At 44.6% G+C, this 23,926-nt stretch overlaps 3 protein-coding genes across 5 annotated transcripts; 1 reads left to right on the top strand and 2 right to left on the bottom strand.

Annotated features, from left to right (window-relative positions):
- Positions 1-180: 180 nt before the first annotated feature.
- Positions 181-12,323, bottom strand: scamp2 (secretory carrier membrane protein 2). 2 transcript variants are annotated; one of them, XM_070906913.1, is made up of 9 exons: positions 12,266-12,323; positions 8,653-8,730; positions 8,174-8,260; positions 7,691-7,802; positions 5,539-5,667; positions 5,022-5,181; positions 4,200-4,301; positions 2,113-2,230; positions 181-1,654 (listed from the first exon to the last, which is right to left on the bottom strand). In XM_070906913.1, the coding sequence occupies exons 1-9, from the start codon at positions 12,320-12,322 to the stop codon at positions 1,505-1,507; spliced, it is 993 nt and encodes a 330-aa protein (XP_070763014.1). In that variant the 5' UTR covers position 12,323; the 3' UTR covers positions 181-1,504. The 2 variants fall into 2 exon arrangements, with proteins under 2 accessions (XP_070763014.1, XP_070763015.1); XM_070906914.1 differs by having other exon boundaries at positions 8,665-8,730; positions 12,266-12,322.
- Positions 12,324-15,544: 3,221 nt separating this feature from the next.
- Positions 15,545-20,303, top strand: mpi (mannose phosphate isomerase). Of its 2 annotated transcripts, XM_070907921.1 has the most exons (7): positions 15,545-15,672; positions 17,159-17,359; positions 17,706-17,847; positions 17,987-18,166; positions 18,474-18,647; positions 19,046-19,254; positions 19,413-20,303. In XM_070907921.1, exons 2-7 carry the CDS (start codon positions 17,165-17,167, stop codon positions 19,629-19,631), a joined length of 1,119 nt encoding a protein of 372 aa, XP_070764022.1. In that variant the 5' UTR covers positions 15,545-15,672; positions 17,159-17,164; the 3' UTR covers positions 19,632-20,303. The 2 variants fall into 2 exon arrangements, with proteins under 2 accessions (XP_070764022.1, XP_070764023.1); XM_070907922.1 differs by lacking the exon at positions 17,987-18,166 and having other exon boundaries at positions 15,549-15,672.
- Positions 20,304-22,663: 2,360 nt separating this feature from the next.
- LOC139286204 (protein PML-like) lies at positions 22,664-23,583 on the bottom strand. Its single transcript, XM_070906938.1, has 2 exons — positions 23,505-23,583; positions 22,664-23,334 (listed from the first exon to the last, which is right to left on the bottom strand). Exons 1-2 carry the CDS (start codon positions 23,581-23,583, stop codon positions 22,664-22,666), a joined length of 750 nt encoding a protein of 249 aa, XP_070763039.1.
- Between the last annotated feature and the right edge of the window lie 343 nt (positions 23,584-23,926).

Here is a 23,926-nt window from a genome sequence, read left to right as displayed (position 1 = left end):
ATAAGAACGCGATAATGGTAAAAAATGGATTAAATGGTGACTAAATATATCACCGCTTCACCAACCTGAACCCAGAGATTTCCCTTTTACAGTACGATCAAAAGTTTAGTAAAACCTAAACAACACTATCAGGATTGTGATACGTTTTTATAAGAAGAAAAAAACAATTACAGCTTTAAATGAAAGCAAAGCATTTTATTAGATGCTATATTCAATATTGAAATACAAAAGGCACTGAATTCTGTCCTCCTAAAACAGCCCATACAGAGACGTGTGAATGAATACAGGTCTTGTGTTATATCATGGATGTAAGAACCCGAAATGAGACTGTTGAACATCACACATGATCTTGAGTTTGCGGTTGTTCTTCAGGAATGCTAACATGTGTTACATCCAAGCTGCGGTTTCAAAACATCAAATAAAACACACGTATGCATGTTTTTCAATATGAGAAATCACGTAGAAAATATACATCAGTACACAAATAATTTAGAGCTTGGTGGCAGAGAGCAGAGAGGGTTAACCATCGATGAGAGAAAGTGAAGACACAATACTTTAGCCGCGTACTGGTGATGTTGAGACACTGGTTCCGTTCAAAGTCAGGAAAGTTTACATACTCGAGAAGAAATTACAAATCAGATACCCATCAGGGAAATCTGGGATTCATGTCGTGCTTCTCCTGTCTTCCCTGTGATCGGCAGACCTCATTAGAGCGATTATACTAAAGATTGACAGATTACATCTCTGTTAATCTTATCTGACCACAGATTTAAATGATTAGTTACAGTAACAGCAATATCCAACAATCCAAGGCCAGACAATTAACTACATGATTTATTAGTTACTTCTCATCCTTATTAGACGGAAATGTGCGGCACACAAAACAGATGGATCAACAACAAAGAAGAAATGTTTTTGAGTCAGAAAGAAATGCCAATCAATGACAAACAGAAACACTTCAAGTCATTTATATTACAGGGTCAAAGAGACAAAAGCAGAGTGCAGCCACATGAATGCATGTGATCAGCATGCCAACACACACACACACACACACATGCGCACACACACGCGCACACACACACACACACACTTTACACTGAAGAGCGTTGCCAAAAAGTGCACACAAAATATACAGAGCCAGGACACACTGAAATAGCAATCAGTCAATTTCATTCATGCTTTCCATCCCAGAATGCACTTGATGTTTGACTTTCCCCTCGAAGGCTTTTTACTCCCAAACAGAGCCGGACGACTCTGCGGGAGACATGCTGAATGTTAATACGGGGACTTACATGTGCATTACAGAGGGGGCGAAAGGAGGGAGGCTAGTAACGTAGCCTCGCTAGCTCAAGGTCTATACGTTACGAGGTAAGATCGTACACAATACTCACAATAACTTCCAGCTACTCTGGTGCCAACCAACAAGTTCTCAGTGAACTTCATCATCTAGACCTGATAACATATAGACCTTGACCCGTTACATGGAGCTCAGCTCAGTCTGCCGTTAGTTGTTTCCCTGGAAGGTTCCCTGGGCAGCGGAGGATGCTGCACCAGCAGCAGCCGTTTGGAAGGTTTTACTGGTGAAGACGCCCTGCGAGAATTCCTGCTGGGCCTTCTGGAAACTGGCCCCGGTCCGGCGGTACATGCTGTGGACCTGAAGGGAAGGACATGGTGAGCAAATGGCCGCCCAGGGTCACAGTGGTGAGGGAGAGATCAACAATTCAGACTTCTGCAGTGTCTCGATGCTAACAAAGAGCTCAAAGCTACACTGAGTTAAGACCTTTACGATCCACAGCACACAGCGTCCTGACACACTGACAATTAAAACGCCTGTCGCTGAAACATCTCAACAGCTCGAGGAGGGATTACCAGGACATTCATGTCCCTCTGAGGATGATTACGTTTGATAATTACTTTATGACCAAATACCTGAGCTAACCCAAGCTGTACTTTCTGTTGAGTGCTGAATAGCAAATGTTAGCATGCTTTATAACTACGATGACCACAGAAAACATGACCTTCTAAACATTAGCATGTAGCAAGTAGACACACATTCATCAAAGAACAAAGCTGCTAACCCACAAACATTAAGAGAAGTGAATAAAGTCTCACCATCTTGAGCAGGATGACTGACAGCACGGCGCAGATGGTGAACAGGATGGCCACTATGATCATGATGGCCCCCACTGCCTTGTCTGTGGAGATGATGGTGAAGGCGGCGATCCAACCGCTGGAGTCAACAAACAGCAAGTTTCAGGTGATCTTATAAACAATATTAATCAAGCAGTATGAAGCATTTGAATACAGGTACATACAGTACACACACACGTACTCTGGGTTACATGTAGGGAGAGAAGAAGAAGAAAATGTTGAAGAAGAAGAAGAAGCGTGAAAAGCCGAGATACAAGAATGAAGGTCAGTCATAAAATATTAATTATTAATCACTCAGTAATCAACATAATAAAAGTGGTATCATTACAACATGAATGCATTCCCTAAAAGATCAAATGCAACACATTTCAAAGTGTGGCTACGATTTCATGTTAATATCCTGAAAGTGTCTTTGTTGTCTTCAGAGTATGTTGTTAAAATTGTGCTGCTTTGTGATTTGAATCTCATCTGCAAAGAGAAAGCTACAAAACAAGAGAGGCTCCGCTTGACTGTCTGTTTGGTCATTATGCAAAGTGCCATGATGAAATGAGGAGCATCAATATAAAACGGAAAAGAGGGAAATGAAGAGCCACTTGGACGAGGGTCGTTCCGGAAAGTGCCATTATAAAAAACAACTGGCTTTTTTTCAACTTCAGTTTATTTAAAGTGCAAATCACCCAAAGAGTCTCTGCGCAGGTGAAAATATAACATCAGACACACAACTATGAGCCTTCACATGTAAACACACACACACAGGTATGAGTGTTAATATCACAACATGATGGAGGCTGGGAAAAGTTCATATTACTGGTTACGAGTTATCAAAGTAGAAATCAGTTGAATGTTTAAGGAGCCAGTGAAACTAGAAGATCACAGAGAAAAAGACGGGTTTTAGGATTCTTTTCCAAGGTATTATCATTAAAACTCTAAATCTGGAATCACTTTTTAAACACTTTTTGTCTTAAAACAGGCTTTTCTTGCTGTTATCATTCATATTCATGACAAAGATCAAATACTTCAGAACACTCAAAGTCCTCATGGAGGAGTAAATAAAAAGAAAAAGAGATAAAGTAAATAGTGAAAACACTCACATCCAACATAAATCAAAGTGAAACTGAAGACAAAGTATGTGATAAAGAGTGAGCAGGTAGGTCCTTGTAGGTCCTGCTTTTCAACCAGACCTCAGAGCCGATCGTCTCACTCAGATTCTGACTTGTCGTGTAACAGGGACGTGATGTGACGAAGGCGTGACGACCGAAACGTAGTAAATAAAGTCAGTACAAGTGGTCGACAGCGTTGTTCGTGGGGGTACGCAGGGATCATCGTCATCGTCATTCCAGTGGATAGACGAGCTAATGTTAGCATAGCAGGTCAGGGCCAGAGAAGAGCTGAGAGCCGGACAGACCAGGAGTCCGGCTCGCTGGTCCTGCTGTGGTGGCTCTGCCTCCGTTTGACCAGGAGCTCCTTTATCAATCATTAATCAAACTGCTAACGAGAGCAGGAGCGCTGTGCCGTGCTCACGGTGAATCACGGTGTTGTCACCATCAGAACGTTTCCCACCAGTTTAACACTAAACCAGAAGAGTTTAAGGACAAAGCAGGGAGGGGGGGGGGGGGGCGGTGTCGGCAGGACGCAGCAGAGAGCAGCAGAAACTTACAGAGTTACCAGCAGACAGAGAGGCAGCAGAGGCTGAAGGATGAGAAGTCTGTCAGAAGACATGAAAGAATGCAGAAAATGAGAAAAGAGGGAGGACAGCAGCTTATAGGCCAGCTGACTGCTAGTTCTTCTAATACCAAAGAACCACAAGAACTTCATTAAATCAATTAGCAGGAATGTTGAAATCAGTGTTAATAATTCACCGGAGGATTCGTGTCTATAAGGTCATTATGTCATAAACACGTCTTACATTTTATAAACTTTCAAACGACTGTTAATTACAATCAACTTGTTGATGAATCCGTTAATAACAATTGTCGGATGAATGGGATCGGACATTTTGTGTTATCAACTTGCTGACTGAACCTGGGGCTCCTATGCGTGTGACTCACCTGTTCCCCCACCTGGGGATGCCCACAGACTGGATGATGAAGATGACCACTTGGCAGAAAAACACAAAGAAGAAGAAGAAGAAGCTGAAGGAGCTGTCGGTCCTAAAAATGAGAAAAACAGGAATTTCACTTGAAATGTTGCACAAAAATAAAAACATTTTCAAAAGGATCTTTGACAATTTCAAAATAAAAGCGACGACTTTATCGTCCAACTCATTACCATTCAGTAAGCATGTGTTGTGGTGACCAAGTCTTAAAACAACCAGTAACGCAGGATAAGAAAATAAGGGACAGGTTGAAGCAAAGAGTCCGTTTGTTTTCTATAATGGGACGTATGTATATATATATATATATATATATCGTATGTATCGACGTTAGTTTCACCTGTCCGTTGACTCGTAATGAGGTACAAGGAATATATGTTGTTGCTATAGTTACCGTACAGTTTAACATACCTTGTGTATTGACTCAACAGTGGTTGAACTACAGAATGAAACAAACAGCCTCATCTACTACAGCTGAAGCAAACGAGGAACACTACACTCCTGTTACATTTAACTCTAACACACAAGCTACCAATGTAGACAAGTAAAATCTATAAGAACATTTAAAAATGAATAATAAATAACTTTGTATGCGTTGCTCATAACCACAGACGAGTGGTTGGCATGGAAACGTAATAGTTATAATTGTAAGATGTCTTCTCACAGTTATCTAGCCTTGACGTCCTCTTGAAGGAACAGGCAAAGTAAGTGTTACTATATATATATATATATAAATATATATATATCTTCAGCAACACATTCAGGAGGGGAGCCTCACCTGAAGGCCTTGTAGACGGGCCGGTACCAGCAGAGGAAGGAGCAGGGAGCGAAGAGGATGAGCCAGAGGATGGAGAGGCCGAAGTCCACACCGTAGGTGGCGTTAGTGGTGAAGTAAGCCAAACACGCCAGCAGGTTGAGGAACAGAGTCACACAGTTGACTGAAGGACAGTGGAGAGAGACGAGAGATCAAACACTGTCTGTATAAGAGCGAAGTTGCTCGTTATTATTTGGGGGGAAAAATGATGACGAGGAAATATATTTCATACTTAATTATATGTCGATATTAAATCAATTTGATGCTTTGAAGGCACAGCAATTGTATTGCCAATGAATATTAGGGATCAGCTATCCGAAAACAGAGACAGAGACAGAAACTGACGTCTCTGAACATTATTGAAACACAATACATGTTGGTGCAAAATGGAGTTTTGGTATTAACATATTTCAGAGAATCGAAATACATTAAAGTTTTAAAACGATGTGTGGTGGGACGTCTCAGGTTGTATTGTACGTACACATCCAGAGATAGTACATCATCTTGCAGACTCTCTGGGACTCGGGGGGGATTTCCTCTGAGAAGTCCTGATAGAAACATGGTTTGATGGGGAAGCTCTTGGGAAGTGGAGGCCAGTTGTTCTCTTTACCTGTCAAGACAAGAGACAACGTCTGCCCTGTTAGAAGGAAGAGCTCGAAAACACAACGTTCACCGCTGCAGGAAGAGAAACACTACATTCAATCTAAATCTGCCGACGGTCTGTTGCTGAAACAATACTGCACATCACTTTACAATTCTATTAATCATTCTGTCACATGTCAAAAATAATGACAGAAGTCTGACACAAGTAACTGAAGCCTGCAGCCATGAAGTGACGTTAAAATCATGATGCACAGAAAAGAAAAACATAAAGGTTGTAAATGAACAAATATATAAAAGAAAGAGTTTCAGCACAACAGAGAGCTAAACAAACATGGAGACCTTAGTTTTTCAATGCAGAGGAGAGAGGAGAGAGGAGCAGGGGAGGAGGAGGGGAGGAGGGGAGAGAGGAGAGGAGGGGAGGAGAGGAGAGGAGAGAGGAGAGGAGGGGAGGAGAGGAGAGAGGAGAGAGGAGAGGAGAGAGGAGAGGAGGAGAGGAGAGGAGGAGGGGAGGAGAGGAGAGGAGGGGAGAGGAGAGGAGAGGAGAGGAGGGGAGAGGAGGAGAGGAGAGGAGAGAGGAGAGGAGAGAGGAGCAGGGGAGGAGGGGAGAGGAGGAGGGGAGAGGAGGAGAGGAGAGGAGGAGAGAGGAGAGGAGAGGAGAGAGGAGAGGAGGAGAGGAGAGGAGAGAGGAGAGGAGGAGAGGAGAGGAGGAGAGAGGAGAGGAGAGGAGAGGAGGAGAGGAGGAGAGAGGAGAGAGGAGAGGAGGAGAGGAGAGAGGAGAGAGGAGAGGAGGGGAGGAGAGGAGGGGAGGAGAGGAGAGAGGAGAGGAGGGGAGGAGAGGAGAGAGGAGGAGAGGAGAGGAGGGGAGGAGAGGAGAGAGAAGAGGAGAGAGGAGCAGGGGAGGAGGGGAGGAGAGGAGGGGAGAGGAGGAGAGGAGAGAAGAGAGGAGGAGAGGAGAGAGGAGAGAGGAGAGGAGGAGAGGAGAGAGGAGAGAGGAGAGGAGGAGAGGAGGGGAGAGGAGAGGAGAGAGGAGAGGAGAGCGGAGAGAGGAGAGGAGAGGAGAGGAGGAGGAGGAGAGGAGAGGAGAGGAGAGGAGAGAGGAGAGAGGAGAGGAGAGGAGAGGAGAGGAGAGGAGAGGAGAGGAGAGGAGGGGAGGAGAGAGGAGCAGGGGAGAGAGGAGAGAGGAGGAGAGAGGAGAGGAGAGGAGAGGAGAGGAGAGGAGCAGGGGAGAGAGGAGAGAGGAGGAGAGAGGAGAGGAGAGGAGAGGAGAGGAGAGGAGGGGAGGAGAGAGGAGCAGGGGAGGAGGAGAGGAGAGGAGGAGGGGAGAGGAGGGGAGAGGAGGAGGAGAGGAGAGGAGGAGAGGAGGAGAGGAGGAGAGGAGGAGAGGAGGGGAGGTGAGGAGAGGAGAGAAGGAGAGGAGGAGAGGAGAGGAGAGGAGGAGAGGAGAGAAGGAGAGGAGGAGAGGAGGAGAGGTGAGAGGAGGAGAGAAGAGGAGGAGAGGAGAGGAGAGGAGAGGAGGGGAGGAGGAGAGGAGGAGAGGAGAGAGGAGAGGAGGAGAGGAGGAGAGGTGAGAGGAGGAGAGAAGAGGAGGAGAGGAGAGGAGAGGAGAGGAGGGGAGGAGGAGAGGAGGAGAGGAGAGAAGGAGAGGAGAGGAGGAGAGGTGAGGAGAGGAGAGGAGGGGAGGAGGAGAGGAGGGGAGGAGAGGAGGAGAGGAGAGGAGGAGAGGAGAGGAGGAGAGGAGGAGAGGAGAGGAGGAGAGGAGAGGAGGAGAGGAGGAGAGGAGAGAAGGAGAGGAGAGGAGGAGAGGTGAGGGGAGGAGAGGAGGGGAGGAGGAGAGGAGGGGAGGAGAGGAGGAGAGGAGAGGAGGAGAGGTGGGGAGGAGAGGAGGAGAGGAGAGGAGAGAGGAGAGAGGAGAGGAGGAGAGGAGCAGGGGAGGAGGGGAGGAGAGGAGGGGAGAGGAGAGAGGAGAGAGGAGAGGAGGAGAGGAGGAGAGGAGGAGAGAGGAGGAGAGGTTTGGCTTCGTCTCTAATGACCTGACGAGCCTCGGCTCTGGAGCTCCTGCTCCCGGCGGTCCAGCGCGGCAGCCTTCCTCTCCAGCTCCTCCTGCTGCCTCAGCAGGTTGGCCTGAGCTGCAGCAGCAGTCGCCTGAAAAAGGAGTCAGAAGACTTTAATGGAGAAACAGGCTGAATGTTCAGGAACAGACTCACAACACGGTTCACCACATCGGCCTGCATCACACGTGACAACACGTAACAAAGGGGGGAGCCGCTGTGAACTACATGTAGACGTCAACAGACACTCAGAGACTCAGATTCAAGATATCTTTACTGGAACTTTTGGTGAAATCATTTCTTTTGATGAGAACATTGCAAGACGAATGACCTCCTCCCTCCTTTTGTGTACTGCGACACCTCCCTCCGGTGAAAATATTTGGTGAATTTATTTAGCTTTGATTGTGTGTTTTGTCACCTTGTACTACTTCAACAGGAGCAGACAGACAGGTGTGGATACCTCACCTGTGGACTGGGCTCTGTAGACGGCTGCAGCACGGCAGGCTGGTAGGGAGCCGTGGGGGCTGGAGTGGTATGACCAGTTAGACTGTCCTGAAAAGTTATAATAAGCAAACAAATGACATGATTGTGAGGAGAAGTACAAGGATGAGACAACAAGACCGGGACAAACATGAAAATGACGGAGGACATGAAAGTTAGGGAGAGTGAGTAAAGCAGGACGATGAGAAGGACAAGGAAAAGTAAAGGAGGAGGTTAAAAAGGAAGACGAGAAGAAAAGAAGACCAAACACACCGGCAACACAGCAAGAAGGGCCTTAAAATAAATCCTGATCAAATAGAAGAGAAAGCCGAGTAAGAGGAGATTAATACAAGTCGATGGAAGATGAGGATCAAGAGAAGAACAAAACAGCCAAACTAAAGATGGCCGTGGAGAAGAAAAAGGACAACACAAGAAGATAAAGACGAAGGTTTCAGATGTCTTACTGTGGGGTGGGCAGGGAAAGGGTTGTACTGGTCAACTGGTTCTACACCGGAGCTGGTCACTTGTGTGACCGAAGGGTCCTGGAACACAAGACAGGATCAACTTTAACACTTTAACAGAATAACTGATCTTCATTTCTTGACTTCTGTTGTTCTCTGAAGATCGTCGGGTTCAAAGACACTAATACAAACGAGACTTGGATAAACTGCATATCGGGGGTCTGCAGGACAGCGTCTCTGTCCAACACATCAGTGGATATAACTGTACAGACTTGTGGGTTTGTTCACACGTACTGTGACTTTGACTCTTCATATTTGACCTCTGAAACACACACAAATAGATTTACTGCTGTTTATCTGATCTTGAGACGAACTCTTCCTGAGAAACTTTCATTTCCTGAAACACTGACGGTAAAACCGGCACACTGCTTTGACCAAGTCATAAAGTGAAGTGCGATAACTTCTAAAGGTCTTGATGAATCATTACCTGGGAAGGACTCACTTCTTAAGGAGTCCGGCACGGACATTTGGTAAACATTCACTGACTCTAGTGGGTTTTATTTGACCAAAGACGTGACGATTAGTTGAACTGTTTCTAACTGATACGAGAGGCTGCTGACGGCCGAGTCGGAGAGGCGACAGCCGGACTAAAGGCTGATGAATTATCTGATGAATTCCATTAATTTTCCAAGACATTCCTGCTCCTGAAGTGAAAATAACCGTTTGTTGGGACGCTCCTGTTACCCTGCTGTTTTGTTAACAAGGGATCAGTGCAATTTGTAGATCCCCAGCCCTGCAAAGCCCCGCAGCCATGCAGAAAACGCATTTGTCTTAAATGTTGGTGGTGGTGACCCAACAGCCTCTGATGTTCCCAGAGTACCACAGAGTATTAGAGGAGTTCTCAGATTATAACAGCCTGGAACACAAACAAACTTCCCGTAATAAGACATTTCAAAGACAAAACGATTTATGAGCAGAGTAATCCATAATAAAAATACTAATAATAGTTGTTGCCGGAGCTCAGATAACTCTGCATCTGTCATCTGTGCAGTTGTTTTAATAGGACACGCAGCAGAATGGATTGTGGGTATTGTAGGAATTTGAGAGAGATTGATGTACAGAAAACTAAATGTTGACAAAGCTTAACCTCACCAACAACGATAACATGATAACGCGTCGGTCACGTGATTAAACGTGTGACCTCGCTCACTATTTCTTATCTGCTCATGACACACCTGTAAACATTCCCAGAGATAGGTAACATTTTCAAATATAGGTTTTAAATGACAGACGACGAAGTCTTTGTTGATCAACACAGATATTCAAAACAGCGTACTATTATGCAAAATGTGTTTGCCTCAAACCAGAGTGTAACAGCGGGGAAAATATCTGCTTAGTCATGAGACTGCTTGTGTCTTTTGACAGACAGCCACGAACGAAGAAAGCTTTCACCAAATTGATGACAACAACCATTAAGCGTCTGAAAGAAGGACTGAGCTGGGGACGAGCCAAAACAAGGCGGTGAAAATAAACGCACACAGAAGCACTGCTCTGTTGATGTTGATGAAGGTCTGAAATGTTTCCTAATTCTAACCTAAAAGAATGTAAAGTCAGCATGATATTCTGACCTTAAGGTCTCTGTACCAGGAAACAGGACTTGCTGTGGTAACACTTGATTGCCTGGGTGTGGCTGTCGAGCCCATTTCATAACTGCAATTCAATATTGCTCCTAAACAGACTCCACAGCCGTCGGTGACAGTTCACGTGGTCGAAAAGGACACTGTAGATGATGTTGCACATTTTCACTTATTTCTTCAATGCCGCCCTCCTGAATCTCTGAAAAGTTGGCAACACCTCAACTATTTTAATGTCATGGCAGACTTCAGGCGCAGCTGCTGCACTACAGCACAGACAACATGTTACAGCTGCTTGGTTATTTATTCAGGCACTTCCACACCCAGCAAACAAACAGTGGTCTCCACTGACATCATGGCCAGTGTGCACCTGATATAACAAAGTGTGACTCTGCACTACTGTAAAAGTTAGTAAAGGTCAATGAAATCATAAGACTTTTCACAGATTCTTAATTTTGAAGTGTGATGGAAGTCATTTACCATCTAATATGTTATCCTGTACATGACACGTGGGATTCTTGTTTTAAATTTCTCTGCTACTTGACAAATGAGGCAATCCTGACTTTAAAAGATGTAACTACAGAGTGTTTAACGGATGTAAACAGGAAATATCACTACATACAGACCTACTGTGGTGCTATAACCTAGATTAGATCTTATCTCGTACTGTATTCAAAGGTGCTGTCCTGTTTGGGAGAAGTCACATGTTATAAACTCTCCAAAGTGATTAATGTGTTAAAATTCAATTCACCTTTTATGTCGCATGTCAACCGCTGCCCATATTTCTGAGGAAGGACCTTCTAACACACGAGCACAGTAATAGAGGGAGTCGTGACGGTTAACCTATTTCTTTTCTTTACTAAGAAGGAAAAGATGGAGAAAATATACAGCTCCATGACTAGTGCTGAAAATCAGGCTAATGTGTTTCTGGCTTTACACGTACGAAGACAGAAAAAAGGGGGTCATATCCTTGAGAACAAATACACGTGGGACTCCCAACAAACTCCAAATAAAAAATGACAATTAAACCTACATGTCTGTTTGTATGTAAATGATAATAATCATAATAATAAGAAAATGTATCGGCCAGGGAAGGTCAATACATTGCAACCATGATCACAGCATACGTTATGGGAAATGTAGGATCCAGCAGTTTGACTTTCATTAGAAGATTAATGAATTCAACTTAATGAATGTGTAATATTCAGTCACTGGAGTTGGAGCTTAACTTATAGGTCTCGAATGCGAAACGAATACACCCCCAGGGATAATTTCATTTCTCCACTTTTACATCATTTTTCCATCTACATACAGAAACACTTCCATCTGTGGGTCAGCCACTTTAACATGGAGGCAACAGGTGTTAGACACTGAACAATAATAACAACTGAACACAGCAGGATAGCTGCGTTCACAGAGAAGCTATCCAGATTCAATAACTTTTTAGGACACAAGGACAATGATGCTACAGAGCCTGAGCAGACTTCCACATCCTGTAGCTTAGAGATTCTGTTCATGCTAACCAGCAGCATCAATGGAGGTACAGTAGTTAGCCTGAAATGGAGGGTCTTTGGGTGATGTAGGTGTCATTACAGGACTCCATAATTACACGGAGTCCCATCCAACATGTTGGAGAACCCACACAGTGAGATAAACCCCCCTCAAACTGAACAGTAACAGTAGTAATGTGGATGAAAAGGTTTGACACACATTCCTAGTTGGCTACAGTTTAACTTCCTGCAACTAAGTACGCAGGACACCCCGCCCCCCTTTTCACACAAAGTCCGCTGATTGGTTGACGGGTTGTCAATCACGCTATCTTTGCCAAATAGGCTTCAAGAGAGCAGGAGTCGATCCCTCCCCGACATCCACCCGACGGGTTTCCTGGCGTGCTGGCTCCCTTCTAACGAATGATATGTCAGTACAGACTCGACTGTCCCTCAGCAGCTAAACTACTTCTCTCCACCTAAAATCACACTCACGTTGAAGGGGTTGTCGCTGGCAGGCTCTGCGAACGGGTTGCTATCAAATCCCGACATTTTGAACAGGCTGCGTGATTGTTTGGTCCTCTCTGAAGCGGGGAATAAACAACAAACTCTCCTCTGTCGTTTGAGTTGCCTCTCCTGCCACTTCCTCGAATGAAGTTTACAGCGCAGGCGCACTGAAACAGCTGGACAATGACGTGTACGTCAGTCGACACACACACACAGCGGAGCAGAGCGCGCCACCTGTGGAGTTCACGTCAATAACGCAACGTCGACGTAAAGATTTCATGTGTAAAATGTTGAATATGGCTGAGAGTGACGGTGGAAGAGTTGTTTATTTATATATATTCAGTGCAATACATACATATATATATATATATATATACAGACATATACATTGTTATTGTATATATATATTTTTTAACTTTTATTTTTCGCTTAAATATTGCAAATGTGTATATTTTTATTTTCTATTTCTTATTTTTATATTTTGTACATACTTTTATTTCTAAATTTAAGCTGCTTTCTACTCTTGAATGGGAGAACCGGTACTGTACAATTTCCCCCCGGGGATCAATAAAGTATTTCTGATTCTGATTCTGATTCTGAATTAAGAATAGCCAAAAATAATATTTTAGGGGCATCAATTGCGTCAGTTCACTCACCTTGATGAGTACTACTCAGCCCACGAGTTGTCTGTAGTTCTGGTGGAAGTTTTCTAAAGTCTGAGAAAACAACCATGATAATATCATCAGGCCTAACGTGAGTTAGACTTATTTTATATTACGTTTATTATATATTTGACAGACAGACATTATAAACCAGTGTAGGCGCTTGGAGTTTGAAAGATGGGGGCATTTAAGAATGAGGTAGGGAAGGTCTGATGAAACATACTATTGAGGTGCATCATGGGAAGTGTAGGATACAGCGTTTTTGACTTGACTCATAGGATATCTCAACCTCTGCTGCATCAATTTTGACCACTCTTTTTAAAATCTGTCTCTCGGAAGTTTCTCAATTTAACGGAAGTGCAACAGTAAATTACAGGAGCACCCCTTTAAGGCATTGAGCTGCTAACATGAATGGGTAACAGTAGTAAGGAATAAATAATACAATAAAAACACAAATTAAAGATAAATAAATAAATCACACAAAAACGGAGCAGTGATTACATACAAAAATAATCAAAACATTTAACGCTAAAATTAAACATTATGTACTTGTTTATTACCAATGGATCACATAAATCATTAGCATTTTATAGTAACATTTTATCAGTGGTGGAATGTACATTTAGTCAAGTACTGCACTTAAGTAGGCTAGAAATGAGGTACATGTACTTTACTTAAGTATTTTCTTCTCATGCCACTTTCCACTTCTGCTCCACTACAGTTCAGAGGGAAATATTATTGCACTACCATTTTGATAATCGTTTCATGCAAAAACGTTTAATGGTTTCAGCTTCTCAACTGTTTTCCTTTTAATTATTCTAATACTTTTTACAAACCAAACAATCGATCAATGAATGGAGACAAAAATAAGCAGATTAATCCAGAATGAAAATAATCATTAAAATTGTTTAAAGATTGCTCCACCTCATCCAGTAAAAAAAAAAAAGTCCAGCTTTGACATTAATGCACAGTTAATAATAATAATAATCTAATTATATAATATATAACAGGGGACATTTATCTGCACTGAGTACTTTTACTTTTAATACTTTATTTCCTGATTATACTTACATACTTTCACTGCAGGGCTTTCGCTTGTAGCAGCGTATTTGTACAGTGTGGCATTAGTACTTTTACTCGCAGGATACTTTCATTACATCAAACTCTCCGACGTCGCAGAGGACGCGTCACAGCCGGTGACGTCAGCGGCGCCCTGACAGCAGACGTCGCAGCCATGGAGGAAGTGAGAGGTGAGTGAGAGTCTCTCCTCCTTGTTCCACATCACCTGTCCCACCGGTAAACGCGTAGCTAGCTGCCGGTGGATCAGCCGGCGGTTCGTTGGCGGTAGCCGGTGCCCGCTGAAGGGACGGGACACCGACAGCCGGCGGTATTTCTGCCGGTGTTGTTTCACCGGGAGGCGGACAGTGTGTTGAAGCAGCGCTGTTCGCTGCAGTGAAACAACATGTTACGCGTTAGTATGGCCGGTGAACAGACTCCGTCCCTCGCAGATGGAAACCTGCTTACTGCCACTGTTCCTGTCGGTAATGTTGCACCGTCAGCTGGTCGGTGTCCTGCCAAACACCGCATCCCCGGCGGATCCGCGTCCCCGCTGCACTGTTCATAGTGAGGCTGTATTTGTATTCTCCTGCCTTTGAACGCACCACGCCTTATTAACTGCAGAGCCGACAAACCAGCGTTTCATCGTGGTTTCTGCTTTTTCCTGTTTCGTCTTCATATGTGGAAACAGTGTGATCATGTAACATCCACCCGCGGAGGAAGTATTCAGATACTTTACATGTAAAAGTACTAATGTAAAACCAGACCACACAGTAAAGAATACTCTGTTACAAGTAGACTTACACTGAAAATGTTCCTTCAGTAAAAGTCCTCAATGCAGATAAATGTCCCCAGTGACTGTTACACTATTAGATATTAGATCAGTATATTATTGTAACTCATGCGTGAATGTAAAAGCAGGATTTGACTGTTGTAGCTGGATGAGCTGGACTAATGATTATTTTCATTCAGGATTAATCTGCTGATTATTTTCTCCATCAATCCAGTGATTGTTTGGTTTGTAACCTTTATGAAACAATGCTTGTTTTGTCTAAGCGATGATCCAAACCTCGACATTATTAAAAATAAATTAAAATGATTAAAAGTAAAAGCAGCAAATCCTCACATTTGTGAATCTGGAACCACTGAAATGTTTTTGCATGAAAAATGACTTCAACTGTTATCAAAATAACTGCCAACTCATTTTCTGTCAATCAACAAATAGTTTCAGCTATACCTGTGTAAACTGTTAAACATCATGTTTCATAAAGTCTTTGTATGTTTTGTATGCAAAAAAAAAAAAAAGTAAAGTAACTAGTAATAAATGTAGTGAAGTAAAAAGTACAATATTTCCCTCTGAGATGTTGTGGAGTCTTCGTGATATTCCACCACTGGTAACAGGTATCAGTGATGGACACACAGACAGTCCAGATGTTCACCTGGAGGCTGTGTTTGTTTTTACAGCTGTAAAGTGGTTTGAGGCCTCTGGAATGAACTGGATTCGGTTTTGTTTTCACTTCTTGTTTCACTAAATCTGGTCCCTCCTCAGTGTTTCCCCTCACCTGTGCCGTGCAAAATTATGCGTGGGGGAAGGTCGGGCAGGACAGCGAGGTGGCCAGACTTGTGGTTGGTGGAGACCCGCTGGCTGTCATAGAGGATGGCAAGCCCTACGCAGAGGTAAGGTTACTGTTACTGGGAAGGTACTGGTTCAAATCACTAGACCACTGGTCCATGAGCAAGACACTTAACCCCCGCTATGGCGAGACGGGGGTTGTAGAGGTTACTGACAAAGTGGAAATATAAAATGCAGATTACAAGTAGCAGATTGTGATAAAATGATTTTAACTGTAATTTAAAATGAAGTCAGCGTGTCAACAAAGCAAGCCATGGTCCAGAAAGAACATGTGTCATCTCTGTAAGTTGTGTCAGAACTGTACGCTGTTTTAAAATGATGGACCAGAACATTTAGATCCTTTTATAGCAGTTCTAGCTCAGTTAAGTTAATGTTTTAAACACTGGAACAGAGTTAAAATGTCTTTTTCCTTCCAGTTTTGAGATATGACTTGAAAAAGCCACGAGACAGTCAGTGCGGTTAGTTAGGATAACGACAGCTGTGCTGCAGGTTTATTGTCTGCATTATAGGATCTGTAAAATTTTTACATTTTGCTCTGCAGTGTTCACACTCAAGATGTCAGTGTCTTGGCAGAGAGCCTTGTTCTCTCCGTGCCTTTCATAAGTCTTTCTTTATTTAGCTCCTGCAGCTCTGCAGGGTTTGTCATGAAGGTCATGAGTTCAGGTTATATCAGTGGTGACATTTTCACGTACCGCAAGACACATTCATGTCACAGGCCATGGTTCATATTAACTCCTACCTAACAGTTCTATGTCATATTATTACCATAATGAAATGATCACGATGCTTGTTTGTCTATACATTTGTTGTGTTGAAGATAGACGTGATCTAACAGTGATAACACGTTTGAAATGTACGTGTGCATCGATATTTACTCAAAACGTTAATACAGCGGAACTGGACTGAAAGCAAATAAGTCATCTGCGTGATTCTAAAAAGAGTAATCAATGACTGTATATTAGGTTAGAGAGACCTCCCCGCACTGAAAAGGTCACAGGTTTGATTCTCACCGCTGCAGTCAGAGTTCGTCCTTGAGAGACGGAATCCCTCATTTAATTTGAAGACATGAGAGTAACCCTCCTATCCAGAGCGAGAGGGTTGGATTCCTCCCTTCTCACTGAGTATAAATCACTTTGGATCACAGCCTCAGTAGAGTGATTAAATGAGTGACAGCAGGCCGTCCTCTCAGAGGGCCTGAGGACAACTGGGACTCCCCGATGAAGCTTGCTAACAAAGGAGGGAACCAACTGAACTGCCATGTCTACATTTTGCCAGTTTTATTTATTCTGGGATTAATTATACTTTTAATGGGGATCCAGCATTCATCTTTGGTTCGTGCTGAGGAAGCCGAAACTGTTTCACATTCGCTGTCTTCTTTTAGTTTTCCAGTTAGATCAGGATCAGTCTTCCAGTCACAAACCCACATCTGCAACCTTCAGTCCACTTCTGCCTCAACTCACCAGTACCATCGCGGGTGTTCCAGTATTGGACATAATGTAATGTTGACGTAATCTCTGCTGTCTTCTCCAGCTGTGGATGGGCGCTCACCCAAAAGGTGATGCCCAGATCAAAGACAACAGGATCGCACAGACCACGTTGGGCCAGTGGATCGCCCACTTCCCAGCCTGCCTGGGCTCCAAGGTCAAAGACACCTTCCAGGGTCAGCTGCCCTTCCTCTTCAAAGTCCTCTCTGTCAATACAGCCCTGTCCATACAGGCCCACCCCAACAGAGTGAGTACACAAACACACTCAGTGTTCAGTATCCTCAGAATATACACAGGTATCAGACAAGTATCAGATCCACCTGTAGACGTTCTTACTAAGGAACACCTCAGAGTCCGTTTACAGGTGTCACTTGAGTCAGCGTCGGTTGATGCTGAAGACTACAGGTTTAAAACCCTCTGCAGAGGCAATTTTAAGACAAATTTCAACTGAATTAATCATTAATTAATTTGTTGGCACACTGAACAGTAGAACCAGTGGCCCTGCGCATGAACTGATCAGAGTTCAGTCTACACACTCTCCGTCCGCCCTCCTCAGTAACCCTCTTCCCTTTCTGTCTTTGTGGTTTGCTCAGGAGTTAGCTGCTCGTCTCCATGCTCAGTTTCCGGAGCACTATCCAGACCCCAACCACAAGCCGGAGATGGCCATCGCTCTCACCCGCTTCCAGGGTCTCTGTGGCTTCAGACCAGTGGAGGAGATCCTGGGATTCCTTAAATGTGAGTCCCAAAGTCCCACAGGCTTATTAGAGGATACATGTACTGTATATCATATAATGGATGGGGGGGGGGGGGTAAAGTAATGCACTTTGAAGTTAAATAAATTCATACCCGGTGATTGTGTGTGTGCGTCCATCAGCTGTCCCAGAGTTCCGTGCTCTGGTGGGCAATGAGGCGGCGGAGGAGCTGCAGTGCAGCATGGGAGATGCGGTTCACACGAGCCAGGTGCTGAAGAAGTGCTTCACCAGGATGATGAACTGTGAGAAGAAGGTGTTCGTTGATCAGCTCAACATGCTGGTCAAGAGAGTCACTGAAGAGGGTGAGGAGGCTGAGGGATGAAGGAGCTCCCAGCAGCTTAAAACAAATTAAGAAGAGTTGCTTTTATTCAGTTAGTTTGGTTGGTTTGTCATCAAGCATTAAGTCAGCGCTCAACAGTCGAAACACTGCATGATAGTATATCGTTTCAGCCTGTGCTTTCCTCTGTCGCATGCTCTTCTATAGTGTAGTGTCTATTTGACCTCAATATGTGGAAACAATATTTCATTTGATCATAGTCAACAATCTGGTATCCTACATGTTTTACATACAGACACAATGACACTGGAGGGTGTTTCTGCCCCCTGCAGGTGCAGCAGGGAAGGACGCGTCAAGCAGCAACGGTGACCTGCTGCTCCGCCTCCACTCCCAGTATCCCGGAGACATCGGCTGCTTCTCCATCTACTTCCTCAACCACATGGTCCTGGATCCAGGCCAGGCCATGTTCCTGGGAGCCAACGAGCCTCACGCTTACCTTCACGGAGGTCAGATGATGCTTTTTTCTTTACATTCATGAGATGTAGTGCTCTAGATGGTATCCAGGCTGAACGAGTACAACAGTAGAATGTGCCTGGATTCCTACATCGACACGCCAGCGTCCCTCCGTGTTGTCGACCAATCCCGCGAAGACGTGTTCGTGTGTCTCTCGACACTTCCTGACTTCCCCACTCTGTCTGTGGCACTCAGCCCAAAGTGGATACACTAACAACACTTCACATGATCAATTCATTGTTGATTTTGGTCCTTTCAGGGTTTTCTGACCATAAGAAAAAGATATGATATCATCTGTTATCCTTTAACAACCTACATAGAAATATTCCATAAATATTAACGAGAGTGAGTGACGGAGAGTCGACTGCTCTGCTTCTGTCCGTCCATCCAGACTGCATCGAGTGTATGGCCTGCTCAGACAACACGGTGAGGGCCGGCCTGACACCCAAATACATCGACGTGAACACGCTGTGTGAGATGCTGAGCTACAGCCAGGCCCCCGCCAGCTCCAAGATCTTCCCGTGTGTCCAGGACGCTTCAGACCCCTGCGTGTCCCTGTACGACCCCCCAGTGCCGGACTTCACTGTCATGAGGATACAGGTAGGAAACCTCCGCTAACGAGATGATTTCTCACTGATTGTGTCGTGGATGCTATAGCAACACTTCAGATTATATTGAGTGTGTGTGTGTGTGTGTGTGTGTGTGTGTGTGTGTGTGTGTGTGTGTGTGTGTGTGTGTGTGTGTGTGTGTGTGTGCAGGTCCCGGCCTCGGTGAAGCAGTACACTGTCGCTCCAGTCGACAGCGCCAGCATCCTCCTGGTCATTGAAGGCGACGCCGCGGCGACCTCCGCCGCCGCCCTCTCTGACGTCACGCTGAGGCGGGGCAGCGTCCTGTTCGTCTCGGCCAACGAGAGCGTCTCCCTGCACGTCACCTCCCCGTCAGGGATGAGCATGTTCCGAGCCTGCTGCCTCCTGTAGGTGTGAGTCTGTGTGTGAAAGCTCGCACTACCTGCGTCGGTTTGACCGGGCAAGGTCGACCATCGCTGTGCACTTTTTAATAGGTAGTACGTTAAAGGAGCTTTCAGACACGGTGTGTCGATGTCCGATGTGCCCGCTGCTCCCCCCAACCCAAACTCAACCCGCGGACTGCTGTGCCGCCTCCAGCATTTTTAGCTTTAAAATCCAGCAGTAGTCCGTTGCTGCTGGATTTTAACTGGTTTTAACTGTCTTTTTTTACCTGTAGTGGTGCGATTACATCTTATAGGGAAATCAGAGGATGCGAACATCCCAAAATCTTTCTAGGTGCTGGACAGAGGACACATGCTAAGAATAAAAAGTCAAATATGTCACTGAACACTGAACAGATCACTTGAGGAATATTTAAATGTTGCATGTAAGTTTATTCTTGACTTTGGAAACAAGCTAAAATAAAAACAAACCCAGTCACTGATGATGACAGTAAGAGGCTGAAAGTCTGGGTCAGTGTTTCTGACATTTTTCCTTTTTATTCCTAAAACACTTCCAGCTGTTTGTTCTTATCTTCCAGTCTGAGATAAACACACACACACACTAACAGTGATTTATTCAAGCAGCACTGTGGAGGGTGGTGCAGTACACCACCTCTCTCTGCTTTGTACAACTCCACCTTGTTGAGGACCGAGCATGTCTATGAGCCAGCAGTTAGTCTCCCCCCACTGGTGCGACTGACTGTTTTATGAGTTTTAGTTTAGCTTGAACAAGTAAATATCCACCTCTGGGATAAATACATTGTTAGTGTATCAACAGTTAAGAGTATATAGTGTAATTATACTGCGATGCCTGTGCATGTTTGATTTACTGCAGTAATACTGGAGAGGGCCTTCTGTCTCGACTGTGATGATGATGATGATGGTACGAGCCACACCAGACCCTGGACAGTATTACTGCCTTTAACTGGTACCAGCGCATGTTTACGGTCTGGAAACTCCTCAAAGTAGTGAACAACCATAAAAATAAAAAGACAGGAGCAAGCAGAACTAACTATGTCCGTCCCATGAAGCACGACGACATGGGACGCCATCAGGAATGCATATTGATTACAAGTCCAACTTCTATTTAACTGAAAATGCACTCGTGCTGCTTGTTGCATACGTAGACAGTTTGACCCCAAGCCTGTCGACACGTCCACGTGTTGTACAACTAAATGCTGCATTCAGTTTTATAGTATTATAGGAACAAACGTCTGTTTTTCTGAGTATTTGAAGCCAAATTTTTCAGACTTTGCATGTTTAGTTGTTTGTACTGCTTCATTGACGTTACATGCTGAGAGAAACGAGCCCTGAGCGGTTTTACCTGAACGTTACGTCATCACGGAGAGTGGTTTATCTTCACTGTAAAATCTTTTTATGGCGAACGCTCTCCTACATGTTGGTACAATAAGATTATTCCAGTGGTGCAAAAACTGCATAATATTCCAGTTGATACGGGCTCAGTCTGAACTCAATCAGTCACGAAGTGGATTTTCTTCTTCTAACAGTTTTTATAGGCTATCTTGAATCAAATATTTGAGTGTGAACGCTCCATCAGCCTGCCAACATGCTGAGGAGATATTTCTCTGAATAGTTTGACGTGAACGAGTGACTGCAGGCCGGTTGAGCCGACGCTGGTGAAGCTTTGACCTACTTCATGTGAGTGATGAAGCTTGTCCCTAATACAGATGCACTAAACCTTTGTTTGTTGTCGCTAAGATGGTTGAAAAAATGGAAGAATATTAAAAGATGGAAGGCGTTTATAGTTAAAATCACTGCATCTTTTTGATTTAACAACCATTACCTCAAACCTATCTAGAATTGTAGAGCCTCCAGTTGTTTTTGTCCACAAACATCTGTTCCAAGTGTTTTCATTTAGTCACGTAATCTCGGAAGAGGTCGACGTTTCACACAGAATACGATTTTGAATTTTAACTGTAAACTTTCACACCTTTTGTTACTGATCTTGTTTTAAGTCACCTTTTAGTTTTTAAACTCTTCCTCCAGGACTTCGCACGCAACAAATCATGTTTAGATTTTTTTCCACTTTTAACTCGTGTCCTTCAAATGCACACAAATCTGAAGGGAAACAGTGTTTTACCTTTTTAATTGTTTTATTGAACTGTTGTGGGAACATTTCTTGGAATACGTCTCTCGTGAGGGAACGGTTTAGCACTTTTGATGATGGTGATGCTGTAAGAGACTGCAGAGAACATGTGGACGTAGAAGTGGTTTAATAAAGCCGTGTTCTGTTACTACACCGTCTGGACCGTTTGTTGTTTAAAGCGTACAGTAATGGGCCTGATCCAAGAAGCACCTTTAAGACTTTGTTTTAAATGTTGACGTACATGACTATAGAGAGCAGTTTGTTGCACTAAACATCCATTTGAATATTTTATGTGTAATTCAGCCGTACAGTTAGTTAATATTGTGATATTGATTGTCACGTTTATGTAGCACTAACCAGCTAAGACGCACTGTCGAAATACAACATATTTATTAGCAGATTCATTTACATCCAATAAAAGGTTTCTGTAGAGCTCCTCGAAGACAATTCAGAATAGAAGTACAATTTTCTCAGTAACCAACTACACAAATAAGGCATCACCATCTCCACTGACTAATATATATTAAAATCTGCCCATTAGCTGCATCTTCACCATTCCTAATCACAAACAAACGTCTGAATTTTTTTGTTGAGAAATACTCATTTTAGCCATCTGAAGATTCCCACAAATGTATAAAACAGCTGCAACAGACACTCGAGTCTCCAGTCTGGTCAATAAATTCAAGTGCATGTTTTGGGAATAATCACAGGGGGTGAGACTGAAGTTTATAGATTTCAAACTCAATAAAAGGGAAGCTGAGTAGAACTAAAGAACCCTGAGGTCACGCTGCACGACTTCCAGGTCTTCGTGTCCTCACCTTTCAAAAGCGTCCACAGACTGTTGAGTCTCATTTGTTTAAGTCTCAAGCTGATATTAATCTGTTGATGTCAACGTTTTATAATTCATTAAGTTCTCCATCGTGGTCCTCTGCTCTGCTCACTGTGACCCCCAGTCTGAAAGGCTCCCGCAGGGGGCGCTGTGCTGCTGGCTTACAGGGGGCTTTAGATGTAGATTTAGCAGCTGGTTTGGTCCCCGTGGTGTGCAGAGTAAACCTGTGCCTACAGAGCATCTCTGCTGAGGGCTGAAGCGCACTGTACAGAGCCTGTAACGCCCGCACATCCTGCAAAGCATCGTGGGCCTTGTAGTTCACACCCAGCAGCTCCCTGACCAGGTTCTCCTGTCGAAAACTCTGGAGGCAGCGGTCCTTCAGCATCTCCCGAGCCAGTGGAAGAGTGTCAACACAGCCTGAGACCGAAGACTCAAACTCTGCACGGAGGTCCAGCTGATCCAGAGCTCGAGCCAACAGAGGACCGTCGAAGCGGCGAATGTTGTGTCCGACGACAAGAGGGCGTCCGAGCATCTGGAGGAAGGCTATGAAGGAGACCAGGACCTCTCGGGGGGAGTTGGTGGGGACGAGTTGGCGGTGGAGGTACAGCCTCTGTCTGCGGACCCTGAAGCCGGTCACTTTGGCTGCTCCTCGCTGCATCCGACCCCGGGGGCTGATGTAGAGGTTGACCGAGTGACCCCCGCTCACTGCAGCCAGCTGGACGATCTCGCAGCTCGGACCTGGTGGAATGAAACATGCATCAGGCATGGGGGTCAAATCAAACTGCAGCTCATCCTGCAGGGTGACGATGAGGAGTACAGCATGCTTTGAGTGGGGGGGCACTTTAAACTATTATCATAAAGGTTTGTATCTGCCATAAGTCAGAACAGCACAGGACACGTGACCTCACCCAGTCCAGTTGTCTCCAAGTCAAAGAAAACCAGCGGCCGCTGACACGTCTCCCCCCCGCCCGACTCCGATGTGTGCATCCCGCCACAGGTTCAATAGCGCCGGTCGACAGTCACGTTCAGTAAAACCCACCACAGACTCCGTCAGTAGGTTGTTGGCTACATGGCGTCGGTACACGGTGAACGTTACAGCACGCGAACAGTTTCCCTCCGGGGTTTCAAACACCTGCGTAGACTAAACTTTCAAAATAAAAGCCTCGTTGAGGAGAAATGAGCTGCGGCCGGCCGCGAAAAACTTTCCCAATATTCTTTTAAAGACGTGCGCAGGCGCAGTGAGAGCCTTTCTTCTTCTTCTGTTATATATATATATGAGGCGTAGCAGGCACAGTGCTGCCCTCCGCTGGAGATACAACACAATACAGTT

This window comes from Enoplosus armatus, chromosome 6 (genome assembly GCF_043641665.1).
Source record: "Enoplosus armatus isolate fEnoArm2 chromosome 6, fEnoArm2.hap1, whole genome shotgun sequence".
Classification (NCBI taxonomy): domain Eukaryota; kingdom Metazoa; phylum Chordata; class Actinopteri; order Centrarchiformes; family Enoplosidae; genus Enoplosus; species Enoplosus armatus.
This window is presented reverse-complemented; position numbering and strand designations above follow the sequence as displayed.